At 42.0% G+C, this 14,480-nt stretch overlaps 1 protein-coding gene across 5 annotated transcripts in view; it reads right to left on the bottom strand.

The window, feature by feature from the left end:
* Positions 1 to 737: 737 nt before the first annotated feature.
* Positions 738 to 14,480, bottom strand: part of ZC3H7B (zinc finger CCCH-type containing 7B) — a 46,340-nt gene continuing 32,597 nt past the window's right edge. For all 5 annotated transcript variants that reach the window (XM_069967212.1, XM_069967211.1, XM_069967210.1 and 2 more), the window contains exons 17-23: positions 14,025 to 14,092; positions 10,810 to 10,928; positions 10,225 to 10,330; positions 6,668 to 6,776; positions 5,361 to 5,503; positions 2,659 to 2,822; positions 738 to 1,361 (exon numbers count right to left, since the gene is read on the bottom strand). In XM_069967212.1, coding sequence (XP_069823313.1) covers positions 1,127 to 1,361; positions 2,659 to 2,822; positions 5,361 to 5,503; positions 6,668 to 6,776; positions 10,225 to 10,330; positions 10,810 to 10,928; positions 14,025 to 14,092 — 944 coding nt within the window. In that variant the 3' untranslated portion in view covers positions 738 to 1,126. The remainder of the gene's footprint in view (positions 1,362 to 2,658; positions 2,823 to 5,360; positions 5,504 to 6,667; positions 6,777 to 10,224; positions 10,331 to 10,809; positions 10,929 to 14,024; positions 14,093 to 14,480) is intronic.

Raw genomic sequence — 14,480 nt, 5'->3', positions numbered from 1 at the left:
ACCTTCATATTTTTTTCTTTTAGACTAAAAGAATCAAGATTTCTAATCGGTCTACATATAAGATATGAGATCAGGTAGGTACCTCTTCCAAAAACCAATGCATTCCCCCATGTAAAAAAGATCATCGCCAGGGGATGGGCCACACACTGAAGACTTATGTCCAAGGGCCACCTTCACTTTTACAGAATTTAAGTAGGCTATCTAGCCTTACAAAGATTGCTGGCCTATTCAAAGCATAGGCCATCAATATCAGCATGATGGTGTTTGGAGGTGCCAGGGTGCCTATGGAGCACTGCAGCTTCTTCAGTTCTTCCTTGTGTTCATACCAGCTATTACTTTAGAGGCAGGAGTACTCTCCTAACCACTTGAATGGGAGAGTACTGCAGTACCTTGCACCACAGCTACTAATAGTATAAGGATTGCAAGGAGCAGAGGAAAACATTGCAGAGGCAGCAGCACTCGCACGTGCACCAAAGCCACTTCAATGAGCGGGAGTGCGGAGAGTTGTCTAATACTGGTGGCTCAGTATCTATCCAGCCCTGAGATAACCTAATGGAAAAAAAAAACGTATTGGAGAAGTGACACCACCACCTGATCCATAAGAGGACGAAGAAACAGGCTAGAGAAAAAAAAATAGTGGAGCCTTCCAATGCAAGCAGAGGCCTACAGTATATCCAATCTGGACTTATAACTAAATTAGACGCTTTGATACCTATTTAATCACAGAAACATTAGAATCGGATTAAGGCATTTCATTTTGGCAGTCATACAGTTAACATTTGGTACTGGAACCTTCTTTCCGCTGTTAACAATACATAATTGTTAAAGGAATTGTAAAGGAAGCTAAAAATTATTTTCATTCATTCACGGGGCTGAAATCTGAGCTATCTGGAGATGCGACACCCAAGACAATGCTGACAGTTTCAGGACTATTAATACATAGAGAGGTTCCCATCCTGGAGACTCTCTGAGCGTAATAATTATGTTGGGCACACTAATACTTGTATAACGTGGGATGAAGTGATGACCTAACGATACGGACATATGGTTCGATGGTAGCAATCCAGCTTTAAAAATCGAATCCACATCCCATGTCTTGTATGGGTGATGTGAATACTTCTCAGATTCACTGTGATTCCGCTGTCTCTGTCTCTTTCTCTTCAGTTCCTTCTGCCAGATCTTGCATAATGAACGAGTATTTGCCAAAGTCAGAGTCGCTGGGCTCCAGTAACATGTCTTTACGGGCTTTGGAAACTTTGTACTGCAAGACTTTTCTGCGTTCGTGCCACTCTGCCAATTCTTCTCTTCCGTGGGCAAAGGGGCAGTTGTTCTCGTGTGGGCAACTCTTTGTGTCCTCATACCTATGGTGGGATAAGACACAACACTTATTTATCAAGACCATCCAAAACTTCAGGCTTCTAAGTCTAATAAAACGCTGACATTGCAGGTTCGATACACAAATGTTTTAGTGGTGTCCTCCTTGTCATCTCAGTAAAAGGTGACACCAGTATATAAATAAGATAGAATCAGGCCATTCACTATAGGTTATGGCCACAGCTCACCTCTCTGCTACCTGCCTTTGTACAGGTCACAGAGCATGCCTAGAAAACTCTCCCATAGAGTCCCTTCCAATATATTGTTCCTCAAGGCTGCTGTAATGGTCCGTTTACATAAAGCGATAATTCGCCAAATCGATCGTTTAACAATTTTTAAGCAACGATCAGCGTTTAGACGAAAAATCGGTAAAACAAATTGTTATTGCGATCGTTTAAGCCCATCTTTCACATAGGGTGAATCTTGTTTACACGTTTAGTGTTTACACAAAGCGATCTGCGAGTTTTTAGCAAGCGACGATTTGAGAACATGTTGAAACAATTTCTCGATGGTCACTTGATCATTTGCTGTGTTTACACGGAACGATTGTCGCTCAAATGCGATCGCTATTGTGAAAATTTTAACGATAATCGTTCCATGTAAACGCAGCATAAGGCTCGTCTCTAAATGCGTTTATCGAAGAAAAGCAGTGGCTCAGGCTACATGCCTGCTCCCATAATAATGTACACAGATGAAGGAAGAAAATTAGAAAAAAAGATGTTTAATGATCTGGCTCTAACAGCAAAAATAATCTAGGAGACGGATTCACTGTAGCATAATCTGTCTGAAAGGTTATGTTGGACAGGGGTCAGCATGGGCGCTCTGACTGACCTTTGGCCCCATACACAGCCAGCTTCTGTGCACAGAGTGTTCTGACACCTTCCTATAAAAGCAAACTATAACAGGGTTATTCAGGCACCTTTGCCAATTAAATGGGAATTGCTGCCACGACTGTAATGTTCAGATGTGTGTTGTACCTGCAGAGGACTAATAGTAGCTAAGGTACAGTAACGTTGTTCCAATTCACGTGTACAAGACAATGCACCACCACTACAAACCAACACCAAGTATCTTGCACCCCCACAACAAACAGTATGGTATTGGCAGATATGAGCACACGTAAGAGGCTGCAGCGCTCACACAAGCACTGTAACTTCTTCAATCATCCTCTCAGGAGCACCTTTGGTTGGTTCTAGGAACGCTGCACAAGTCCTATGTACTGACTGTACACGTCCTTTATGCACACCAATCATTGTCCCATGTAAACACAGTGAACACACTCACCTTTCACAGAGCTTGAACTCCCCGGCTGGAAAGCGATATTTCCAGGGACTATCTTCACTTTCCAGGGTGAACACACGATCCTTATGTTTCTCAGACTGGATGTGTTTCTGCCATTGCCGCTCGCTGTTGCTGTTCTTGCCACAGAGATAGCAGTGGAAACCAGCCTTGTAGGAGAGAGCATGCACATGAAGAGATCCCACTCCAATAAAGCTATACATCTTACATGACATTATAAATTAATAAGTGTTTACTTAAATGGCCACTGTCATCATAAAAATCTTTGATAGGTCATAGAGACATAACACATGTTTTTATTGGTTGAGGTCTGACTGGTTCAGCGTAAGCCGAGAGAAGTGTTGGTATAAATAAATGCTAAAAGGTGCTATACTCATCCCCCAGTCACCCACAGCAGCTGCACTGATAGTCCTCGCCCTCTCTGCTGATCTCTACTCCTTTTGTTCCTGTGACTTCCTGACCTGCCTGCTCAGCCAATCCCCAAGAGGGGCGGGACATCAGGGTGGACACTGATTGGTGTCACAGGAATCTGGAAGAAGCAGAGACCAGCAGAGAACAAGGCATGTTGATGGATCCATCTGTATTGGAGGATTCAGTAGAAATCCTGGACAATGCAGCACAGCATGCAGTGCAGTGACTGTCCTCGAGCCTGGTGAGTATTTCTAGCAGCACAAGCTCTGGGCTGCAAAACTGCAAAGTACAAGAGGAGTACTGCAAAGAAGCTGCAGAAATTATTCAACGTTTTGTCTGTATAAAAAGAGTATAATGGTGTTCCGAGGTAAACTTTAACTTTATTTACATACACATGCGATAGTTGTCTGAAGGCCATCTCGCCATACACATTACTGCTCAGTGATTGTAAGTTAAAAAAAGAAGAAAAAATCCTTGAGCATGTAAGGCTGTATTCACACACTGCAACATCTTCCCTACTGGTTAAAGTCTCTCTTCTGGATTCCATTTATTCCCTTGCCCTCTGTCTTCCCCTTATTCTTCCTTCCTTAAAGCGACTCTGTACCCACAATCTGTCCCCCCCAAACCACTTGTACCTTCGGATAGCTGCTTTTAAATCCAAGATCTGTCCTGGGGTCCGTTCGGCAGGGGATGCAGTTATTGTCATAAAAATAACTTTTAATCCAGCAGCGCTGTGTCTAACGGCCTGGGCTTGCATTTGTATATGCATTAGGCTTGCACACCCTCTCTGTCCTTTCTTTCCACCCTCCTCAACATTTACTGCTGTTTGAGCTTTGCACAGGTGTATTAACGATCCAGCCCATGTTCATTATACAAACAGGTGGGGGATAGGAAGCAATCTGCCTGGAGCATTCCTAATGATGAGGAGGGTGGGGAGGAGGGACGGAGAGGGTGTGCCAGCCTAATGCATATACAAAGGCCCCGCGCATTAGACACAGCGCTGCCGGATTAAAAGTTATTTTTATTACAATAACTGCATCCCCTGCTGAATGGACCCCAGGACAGATCTTGGATTAAAAGCAGCTATCTGAAGGTACAAGGGGTTTGGAGGGGTCAGATTGTGGGTACAGAGTCGCTTTAACTTCCCTGTGTCTAGTCTGAATGTTTTTCCATTGTCTCTATGTCTCATGTTTGGTATGTCTATGTTATCTGTTTAGTTTTCATTTTTATACGGGCATCCTGGTTGACAAAGCATGGTGCAGATGACAAGAATGTGTTTTCTGCTATGCTTGTATGCCTATTGTGTCATTAGCTTGACTGCTACTGTGTAAGGACTTTCCTCGTATCTCGGCTATAAAATCAGGCCCTTGGTTATGTCTTCATGAAAATTTTCAAAAAAATAGGAGTTAAAATAAAAGGTATTTACAGTGCTTTGGATAAATTCATATGCTACTGGGGCAATGAAAAATAGGGGGGTGGGGAGGACTACTTAGCTAGCCCTAGTCCCCCCACAGCTCCTCTTTGACTCTGTCTTGTCCCTGATCTTTTGCTTTCTTCCTGTCCAAGAAAAATATTCAGAGCAGGACGTGCCCACAGTGGTGTCCCATCTTGGTCAGTGATTGGCTGAGCAGGAAGGTCTTGCTTTGAGTACTCATCACAAAAGCAGGAAAAAGACAAGAGATCAGGGGTCCAGACTGAGCCGAAGAGGAGCTGCTACGGGACCACGACCGGTTAAGAACAGTTGTTTTCTTAAATATTTTTTCATTGTTTCAGCAAAATACTATATAATTTTTTAAAGGGCCAACATACCCCTTGTATAGTCTTTATTGCACAAACTTTTAATTACTTCATCTAATGTGCTTGGCTATCTTATGTAGTTTATGACTACTTAAAAAAAAACTTCTACTTAACATGGTTATCCAGAATTACAAAAAGCACATCTACTTTCTTGCAAAAACAGCACCACCCCTGTCCTCAGGTTGTTTGTAGTATTACAATTCAGATTCAGTCAATTTAATAGAACTGAGCTGGAAAACCCACCCCCAAACTAAGGACAGGAGAGGTGCTGTTTCTGTTCTGTTTCTTTTCTAAGCCTGGACAACCCCTTTAATGTGGTTAACTGTATTATACCTTATGCTAAAGTGAGATAACATATATAATTCCTTGTTCAGCTATCCCTCTTATATGCTCTCTCTGCAGCAAAAAAAGAAAAAGTGAAACAATATTTATTGTGATATTCTCTATAGGGAATAAGCCAGGAGGAAATATCAAATTACCATAAGATCTGCATAATCTGTTGGCATGACAATCTGCTTCTCGGCTTCTTTCTGTAGTCCAGCTGCTGTTGCTGCCTTTCCAGGTTTGTCTGCCAGGGCGTTGTTCTTATTACACAAATCAAACACCAGCTGTAGATCTAAAACTACAGAGGAAAAAACACAAAGTCATATGAGTTGTTAAACTGTGTATATAAGGCTAAAGGAAACTTTTTTTTTTTTTTTAATTTTTAGCGCTTGCAATCGATGAGCTTTAGAGGTCTCCCTTACACTTTATACTTTTGTCACTCGCGGATCCAGTATAAGGGTCTCTCCTATCCGATCACTGACAGATGATGTCAGTGGAGATAGGGGATGAGCATGATGGTAGAGATAAGGCTGGGTTCACGCTACATATTTGCAATCAGTTTTTTGCAAAAAAAAAAAAAAAAGAAAAGAAAATCTGATGACAAAAACGAATGCAACTGTGTGTATCCGTTCTGATCCGATTTTCCATTGACTTCCATTTTTTAAAAAAACAGATCAAAACGGATGGTTTTTTTTTAGCGTACACAAAAATCAAACCTCATCTTTGTGTCAGGTAAAAAGGTTTTTTTTTTATAATGGAAGTCAATGGAAACACGGATCAAAACAGATGCACACGCATGCATCCGTTTCTTCTATCAGTTTTTTGCAAAAAAAAAGATTAAAAAAAACGTAGTGTGAACCCAGCCTAAGCTGCAGTCACACTACGTATATTTCAGTCAGTATTGCAACCAAAACCAGGAGTGGATTAAAAACACAGAAAGGATCTGTTCATACAATGGTGAAATTGAGTGGATGGCCGCCATATAACAGTAAATAACTTCCATTATTTCAATATAACAGCCGTTGTTCTAAAATAACAGCAAATATTTGCCATTAAATGGCGGCCATCCACTCAATTTCAACATTGTGTGAACAGATCCTTTCTGGGTTTTTAATCCACTCCTGGTTTTGGTTGCAATATGAGGACCACAATACTGACTGAAATATACTGACTGAAATATACATATACTGACTGAAATATATGTAGTGTGAACCCAGCCTAAAGGGGTATTCCGGGAAAAATTCACTTTTCCCGAATACCCCGTGCTGAACATTCACGTGTATGGGGAGGACTGGCGCCGTGTGGAAGAGATATCTGACAGCTAATTGATCATTCGATCGTCAGTTACTGAAGGTGTATGGCCACCTTTACACACACTCAAACACACTAAATGGAACGTAAAAGTGAAGTGTGAACAGTGCCCAATCTATATGGTAATAATCAGATATGATCACTCACTAACCTTTGTTCTCCTTCATAAACGTCCAAATGTCTTTTTCCTCAGTGTTGTGGGCAAAAGTGCAGTTTCCAATATACTGACATTTCTTGCCATTTTGCACATGGACGCAAATCTGTGTTAGAAACGAGAGGCCTTTTACTTTCTAGAAGCGAACATCTGCCATGTATTTTATAAGCAGTATACACTTTCCCAAAGGGAGGCCAAAACCACCCCCCCATGGGGGCACCAATAGCCACAAGATGATGCCACGATTAATCGGCCACAGCGTGACTATTGGTGACCACACAGCGGTGTGGCTTTGACCGCATGCTGTGACTGCAACGTGGGGATGCAGCTTTAGGAAAATTGGCCACAGAGGGCAACAAGTATTTCTATTCCCAAAATGTATCCCCTATCCTGATAAAAAGTGGTTCAGTGGGGGTCAAACTACTTTATAAGTTTGGAAGGTTGGAATATCCCTTTAAAAGGAGTAAAAAATAACTTTTTTTCCCATATACTGCATGATTTTACATATAGTGCAGAGTGGTCTGTATCATTATAAATTAAATACACTGGACTGTCTGTCAGTTCAGTCTTCATTTTTTCTCACACCCTAAATTCTAATCTATGAACAGATCAAGTCACTTTTACAATATAGAAAAAGGTACGTTCACATGTACCGTATCCACTGCAGATTTCACACAGCCGATTCTGCTAGAAATCCACAAGGGATTTGCTCCCCACTGACTTTAATGCAACATCAATGCAATGGGTAGTAAAAGCTGCAGAAACTATGCAGGCTTTGCACTCCACGGGTCGGGTGCAGAGTGTCCAGCCCATGGAGTGTAAGGGCCCTACTACACGGGACGATTATTGTGTAAAAAATCGTTATATTGTTCGAACTTAAACAATAATCGTTCTGTGCAATTGCAGGCAATAGTCGAAAAATCGTTCGTATGTCATTGATTGTTGATTTAGATCTGAACCTTAAATCATTCTTTGCTGTAATTCTAAATTCGTTTGCTCACGTTCCGCGTTTTTTCACTAATCGTTCAGTGTAATTGCACATTGTTTATGGTTTTGCTTGGATCAGAAGGAATAAACAATCATAGTAGCGATCGCAATAACGATCATAGTAACGATCGTAACTAACGACCATCGTTCTGTGGAATATGGTAAACGATTTCAGGCTAACGATAAACAATCTCGTTTGCGATCGTTTATCGTTAAAAAGCGCTCCATGTAATAGGACCCTAAGGAGTTAAGGGTGAACAAAACACAACAAAAACTGAGCTCAGGGTGATCAGCAAAAAAAAAAAAAATCCAATGTAGTACTTATTCAAGAGTTTCCATTGATACATTGCCTCCCAAAAAATTTGAAAATGCAAAGCACAGGGCTTAGTGGAGCCTCAGTTGAGAGTCTCAAAACATGTGAGTAGCCAGATATCCCTCCAGGGAAGAAAACCCTGTTGCCAAGGGCGTGACTCCAGATGGGGAGATCACCAAGCCACCCTGATACGTAGCCCCTTAAGTCCCACTCGGTTGTGAGTATTGGAACATAAATAGGGAAATACCAGGACGGCCCTTTTTGCGTCAAAGTCTAACTCAGTTGCGAGTATTGCAACATGAGAAGGCAAATACCAGCCAGACATCGATCCACAGACCTCTGTTTCGGACCCCACAGGCCCCTGGTTTTTGCATATTCAAATTTTTTAGGGGGCAATGTATCAATGGAGACTCTTAAATGAGAACTCCATTTGACTTTTTTTGCTGATCTCCCTGAGCTCAGTGGTTGATGCGTTTTGTTGGTCAATTTTTCATTGCTCCTGTTAGCCAGAATCCTGCTCCACACTGATGAGGGGCAAATACCCCGAAACAGCTGTGTAGGGATGGATTCCTAGCTGGTATTTCCCTTGTCATGTCACAATACTCGCCACAAAGTTAGACTTTGATACAAAAGGGGCCACCCTGGTATTTCCCTATTTATGTTCCAATACTCACAGCTGAGTGGGTTTTAAGGGGCTACTTATCAGGGTGGTTTGGTAATCTTCTCACTGGGAGGCACCCCTTGGCAACAGGTTTTGCTTCCCTGGAGGGATATCTGGCTATTCCCAGGTTTTGAAACTCACAACTGAGGCTCCACAGACCCTGTTTTTTGTAGGTTAAGGGTGAAGCAAGCAGCGTCCCTACTTACCTCCTTGGGTTAGCAGTAAGCTGCAGTGCATGAACTGGTTATGATGGAAACAACTGCATCTTTTTCTTTGTTTTGGACAGACTCCAATAATAAATACAAAGCACTAATAAAGGAGGAATCATACTGAATAGGCATCCACCGTCTATACAAATAATGATGAGATTATAATCTGCTATTTGGAGAAAGCCCTAATGCAGTCCTGTAATCCTGAGTGCACAAATCTCTGCCTCCATAATAATTCTCATCTCTGATACATTTAAAACCTAGGAGGAGCGGACTGACCACAGGTTTTTTATCATAGCTTGAATACACTGAAAACGTTAGTGTATATGGCACACTTTAAAAGTTTGGGGTCTTTGTGCTGACACACCTCCCACCAACACCACAGATTTCTAGATATAGTCAGGATGAAGCCCATCTCCTGCAATGACTTGGATCGAGCATGTTCACAGTAACGCTCTAAGGAATGATTTTCCAAGATAATGCAGACAAAGAAATGGAGTTATTACAAGCCTAGAACCCTGTCTGAACGAGTTTAATATGATTCCACCTACTATTACCAACATAACATCTTAAGTGACTCAGGCAAGACATAGGTCAGATCATATTAGGTAACAGCAAGTATAAAGAGTGAAGGCAACACCTCCATTATGAATATATCTGGGTCAGGTTATTGCTTCCTGACATAACACATACTTTTATATTTAGCTGCACCCTGCTCAACTGGATGCCAGCCGAGTCAGTGAAAACCTATGGCCTGTCTGATAAGCAAATAATACAGCACACTGGGCAAAGACGACTCTACCTGTAACACCCATTTCCATATGTCCTATTACAGAACTGTAAGTAAACAGAGAGGGGTCCTCCATTTAAAGTGGTAACTAGAGTTGAGCGAACCTGGAGCATGCTCGAGTCGATCCGAACCCGAACTTTCGGCATTTGATTAGCGGTGGCTGCTGAAGTTGGATAAAGCCCTAAGGCTATGTGGAAATCATGGATATTGTCATTGGCTGTATCCATGTTTTCCAGACAACCTTAGAGCTTTATCCAAGTTCTGCAGCCCCAGCTAATCAAATACCAAACGTTCGGGTTTGGATCGACTCGAACCCGGTTCGCTCATCTCTAGTGGTAACATCACCTGTTAAAATACACAGCAGTAGCCACTGGCCCTTTTGCATGACTGGGGGCAACAAGCGTTCCTAGGAATGCCCATTAGCCTGATGTTTGGCCCATGTAAAGAAGCCAGTGACTAGCTGACGAGTGTTCAAAGCATAAAAACAGCAATTTTTTCCCCCCAATATTTACAGACATAAGAATCTGACAGGTGGGGGTGGTCCGTTTTCTCTGACAGAAATGCAGAAATGAGTTCAATGCTTTACCAAATTACCTCATACTGCTGAGGAAATGAGCGAATGGATGGAAGGGGTCTGATGGGAACCCATTTTTTTTTGGCCTTTGACATCACCAACAATACTCGCTTGTCTTTTGTCCAGCTGTGAAAATGAGAGAAAAAGGCGGTCGGTTAGTTTCCTAGTTGAAAAAAAAAAAAATTAAAGGGTACATCTCAAGTTAAACACTCACTCATTCAAGGTTCATTCAAAGTTCCCTGTGGTTGTAGAGACAACATACAACGCCTATTGAATTCTCTGCATGGAACTTATTAGGTGTCGTGCAGTTGGCTCAGCAATCCACCTGGCTTTACGCACCAAATTTAAAAGCATGGGCAGCAGTTTAATTGTATGGGTCCGTTTAAAGGGGTTGTCCGGATTGTGTTTTTAGGCTCTTAATGTCTTACGATCACTTAAAAAAACATGACATAAAAACATGTATATGGTAAAAAATATATATGGTAATGATGGCACTATAAATGCTATGGCTGTACCACAAAACAGGAGCATCTTATAGATGTATGGTGTCAGTGATGTGATTGGATGACTACGGGATGCATTATCAGTGACTATCCAGGCAGTACCTATGTCTTGCTTTGGCAGCGCAGTACTTTCCATCCCGATCTGCCTCAATCTCCCGCCCATTGCGCAAGCACTGCCCACAGACAAACTTCATCTTCATATCCAGTGGTTTGGGAGAAGGCTGTGAAAAAAGAAGCTAATTACAGAGCAGGAACACAGAGGGATGTGATCAGTGGGGTTCCCTACAGTCAGCGTCCCGCTGCAATCAGCTCGGATTTGGTTTTCTGGTGGAGCGGCCAGAAAACACTGGTTACCACCCCGATGACTAACAGTTCAGGCAGCGTGAAAGCAATAAAAGTCTGTTGGAACCTGTATAGCAGTGCACAAACTAGGCGGCTATATGGCCTCAGTGCTCAATGGAATTGTAAGTATCAATTCTAGAGATGACAGTAGCACATCAGTGAGGGGGTTAATGCAGCGCCAGAGGGAAGCAGCACTGACACAGACGGGCACAGGAGGAGAGCCCGGAAGGCATTCGATCACCGACAGAGTTTGTCAGGTAGCAGTGGGTTAAAATGAGAGTGCTTTCTACCAATACAGTGCCAGGATGGGGGCATGGGAGGCTTGCTCCTTTATCAGGTTAGGCTAGGTTCACACTGCGTTTTTTTCATCCGCTTTTTGCAAAAAACGGCTGAAAAAAACTGATGCATTTGTGTGCATCTGTTTTGATCCGTTTTTCCATTGACTTCCATTGTAAAAAAAAAATGGATCAGTTTTTTTTAATGGACACAAAAAGTAGTGTCAGCTAAGTTTTTGTGTCCGTTAAAAAAACGGATCCGTTTTGATCTTTTTTTTTTTTTTTTTTACAACGGAAGACAATGGAAAAACGGATCAAAACGGATGCACACAAATGCATCAGTTTTTTTCAGCCATTTTGCAAAAAACGGATTGCAAAAACGCACTGTGAACCTAGCCTTACTTGTTTTTTTTATTATTAGCTTGTCTTGGAAAGCGCTCTTAGACCAAGTTACTTGTAGGTTTCACTGTACTATATATATATATATATATATATATATATATATATATATATATATATATATATATTATATATATATTTTTTTAGCACTACTGGGGTACTTTTTTTCATTCTGTTGTTTTAAGCATTTAGGTCAAGGGCATATCTGCAACCAAGCTGAAAAGAAGGGTAAATGGTGCTAGGTTAACAAGAAAGTATAGTTTTATTACCAGTGTGGGAAATATTGGCTGCAACTAGTGTACAGAGCCGAGATTCTCAGATTCTCACATCTATATCATGGGGGAAATGTCTGAACACAAAGAATCTGATTTATTAAAATGGACTCCTCTTTGTTCTGGGAGCTATTTGTCTGTAGTCTATGCCAGGTGAGCCAATCTGGGTGTGAAGGAAATGCTGTAACAGCCCGGAGGGCAGAAGTCTGAGAGTCAGGCATGTAACTTCACACCTCACATTGTGTAATAGGCATCTTGGTTAATAAGTATAACGCTTGATCCAAAAGGTGCGGTGTGCATGTCACATAGGGCTACAATAAATCAAGTTGATCGGCAGGGTGCCAACATCTGACAGCCCCTTCAATTAGATGTTTGGGGTCTTCACTACACAGAATGAGGTCCATAGCAGCCGGCTCCTCATTCCGTGTTGCAGCAGTGCCAGGGTACTCCAGCCTCAGCTCCTATTCACTTCAATGGCTGCAATACTTCAGAGCTACCACTACAGACAGTATGGAGCCAACTGCTTCAGGGCCCATTTTCTGTGTAGTGCAGACAATAACTCTGCATAGGCTATCAATAGTTTTTTTTGTGCTTCAAAACCCATATAAATACTTAATATAGCAGTTAATGGTATATATAAATGAGCTCACAGTGAGATTGTGAAGCAAGAAGAATACACACTGACCTTCTGCCGATACCCCACCCATGCTGGCCTCCAAATGTTGCCAAACACTTCCTGCTCTCCTCTTACACAAAGGAAATCCCTGCTCAGCCAATCAGTGGCTGTAGTGGTGACCTGGGATAGCCGGTAATTGGCTGAGAGGACATTTTCAATGTGTTGGAGAGGAGAACAGGAAGGGCGTGGCAGCAAAGCCCAGGGCCAGTGGGGTATCGGCAGCAGGTGAGTATGTGCTTATTGTTTATTATTCCAACCCAAGCCCTTTAATACATAAAATAAGCTACTGTTCAGAATTTAGCTTTAACCTATAAGGAAAGAAATTACATGTATGTGATTCCTGCCTAATGTTTTCTGTGTAACGTGATCACAGCATAACACACTACATAAGCTACGGAGCCTAGCACAGCTATAGTAACTGCTGTATATCTGAAGTGGAGGTTTATAGCCTTGAAAGAAACAGCTCCAATCTCTTACTTGGCCCCTAACCTGTGGTTAAGGGAGAAGTAAGTTTTAATCAAAAAACCCCTTTAATACAGGGATTCATTTGGATTCCTGGATTCATATGGTTGTTACTGTGACACCTATAGCCTATCTAAACATTGTAGAGACCGAGGCCTTCCCTTGGCATTAGGATCCGCTAGTGGCACTGACCTATTTCAGCAGTATAATGTGTTTTGCCATACTTCACAGATGGTTTAAGGCACATGACAAAGAGTCCAAGGTGTTGACTTGGCTCTCGTATTCCTTTGCTATCTATCCGATCTTTGGGATGGGCTGGAAAAACAATTGCAATACAGTTGCTGATAATATCTGGAGTGGACTTTTGTGGCTATCTGTTAGGCACAATGCGGGCATCATTTGGAGGAGCTTTTACTTCTGTAAAGTTCATACACACAGAGTTAGCCTTAAAAGAAAAGAGACACTGAATGTTCTGTTTAGCAGCTGTACATGTAATAATGTTCTGCCTTATAGTTGATAGAAAGATCACTCTGAGTTCATCGATCTGTATTAAAGTAGATATCCAATGACCGTGTGCTTACTGGTGGCTTATACTATCGATTGTCAGGATTTCGGGGGATCTAACCTGCACTACTCGACTCTCTCCAGTGACTCCACAGAGAATTAATAAAGCCACGTGTCACGTGCCAATCCGTGGCTGTATTTAAAACAAAGTAATGGGGGGCCAAGATTGCCGAGAAATGGGAGTACAGACGTCGGACCCCCTGCAATCTCTTACTTGTCAGCTATTCTGTGGATAGGGGACAAGTTCATTTTAATCAGAGAAACCCTTTAAAACAGAATAATAGAACTGTGCAAGACTTGTGCTAGATTTCAGTTATTTGAACCTACCTTGGATTTTGGTTCTGAAATTTTCCACATGCGCTCAGATTCCAGAACAATTTCTTCCTGGGTTACACCTGAAGAGGAGAAAAACAAAAATTCTTGTATGAAAGAAGTTTGTATGAAACTACAAAATAATATTCATGCTCCACAAAATACAGTTGAACCTCGGTTCTCAACCAATATTTCCAAGCTAACTTTTCCACAGTTCTCAACCATTTGTTTGGAACCCAGTCCTACAGTCTTGTGTAAAGCCGTGCTGCAACATGCCACGGATCATACACAGTGAACACTGACAGTAAAGGTGCTGTTGGCGTCACTGTGTGGCTGCAGTGCTTAGTGTAGCCACCTGCATAAGCTTTCTTCACTCCAAGCCCCTACTATAAAGTCTATACAGGCTGACTCCACCTGCTGGTGCCAAGTGCCATGAGGTGTGAGGGTCTCTGGACACTACTTTGTTTTAAA

Source organism: Dendropsophus ebraccatus, chromosome 4, assembly GCF_027789765.1.
Source record: "Dendropsophus ebraccatus isolate aDenEbr1 chromosome 4, aDenEbr1.pat, whole genome shotgun sequence".
Classification (NCBI taxonomy): domain Eukaryota; kingdom Metazoa; phylum Chordata; class Amphibia; order Anura; family Hylidae; genus Dendropsophus; species Dendropsophus ebraccatus.
This window is presented reverse-complemented; position numbering and strand designations above follow the sequence as displayed.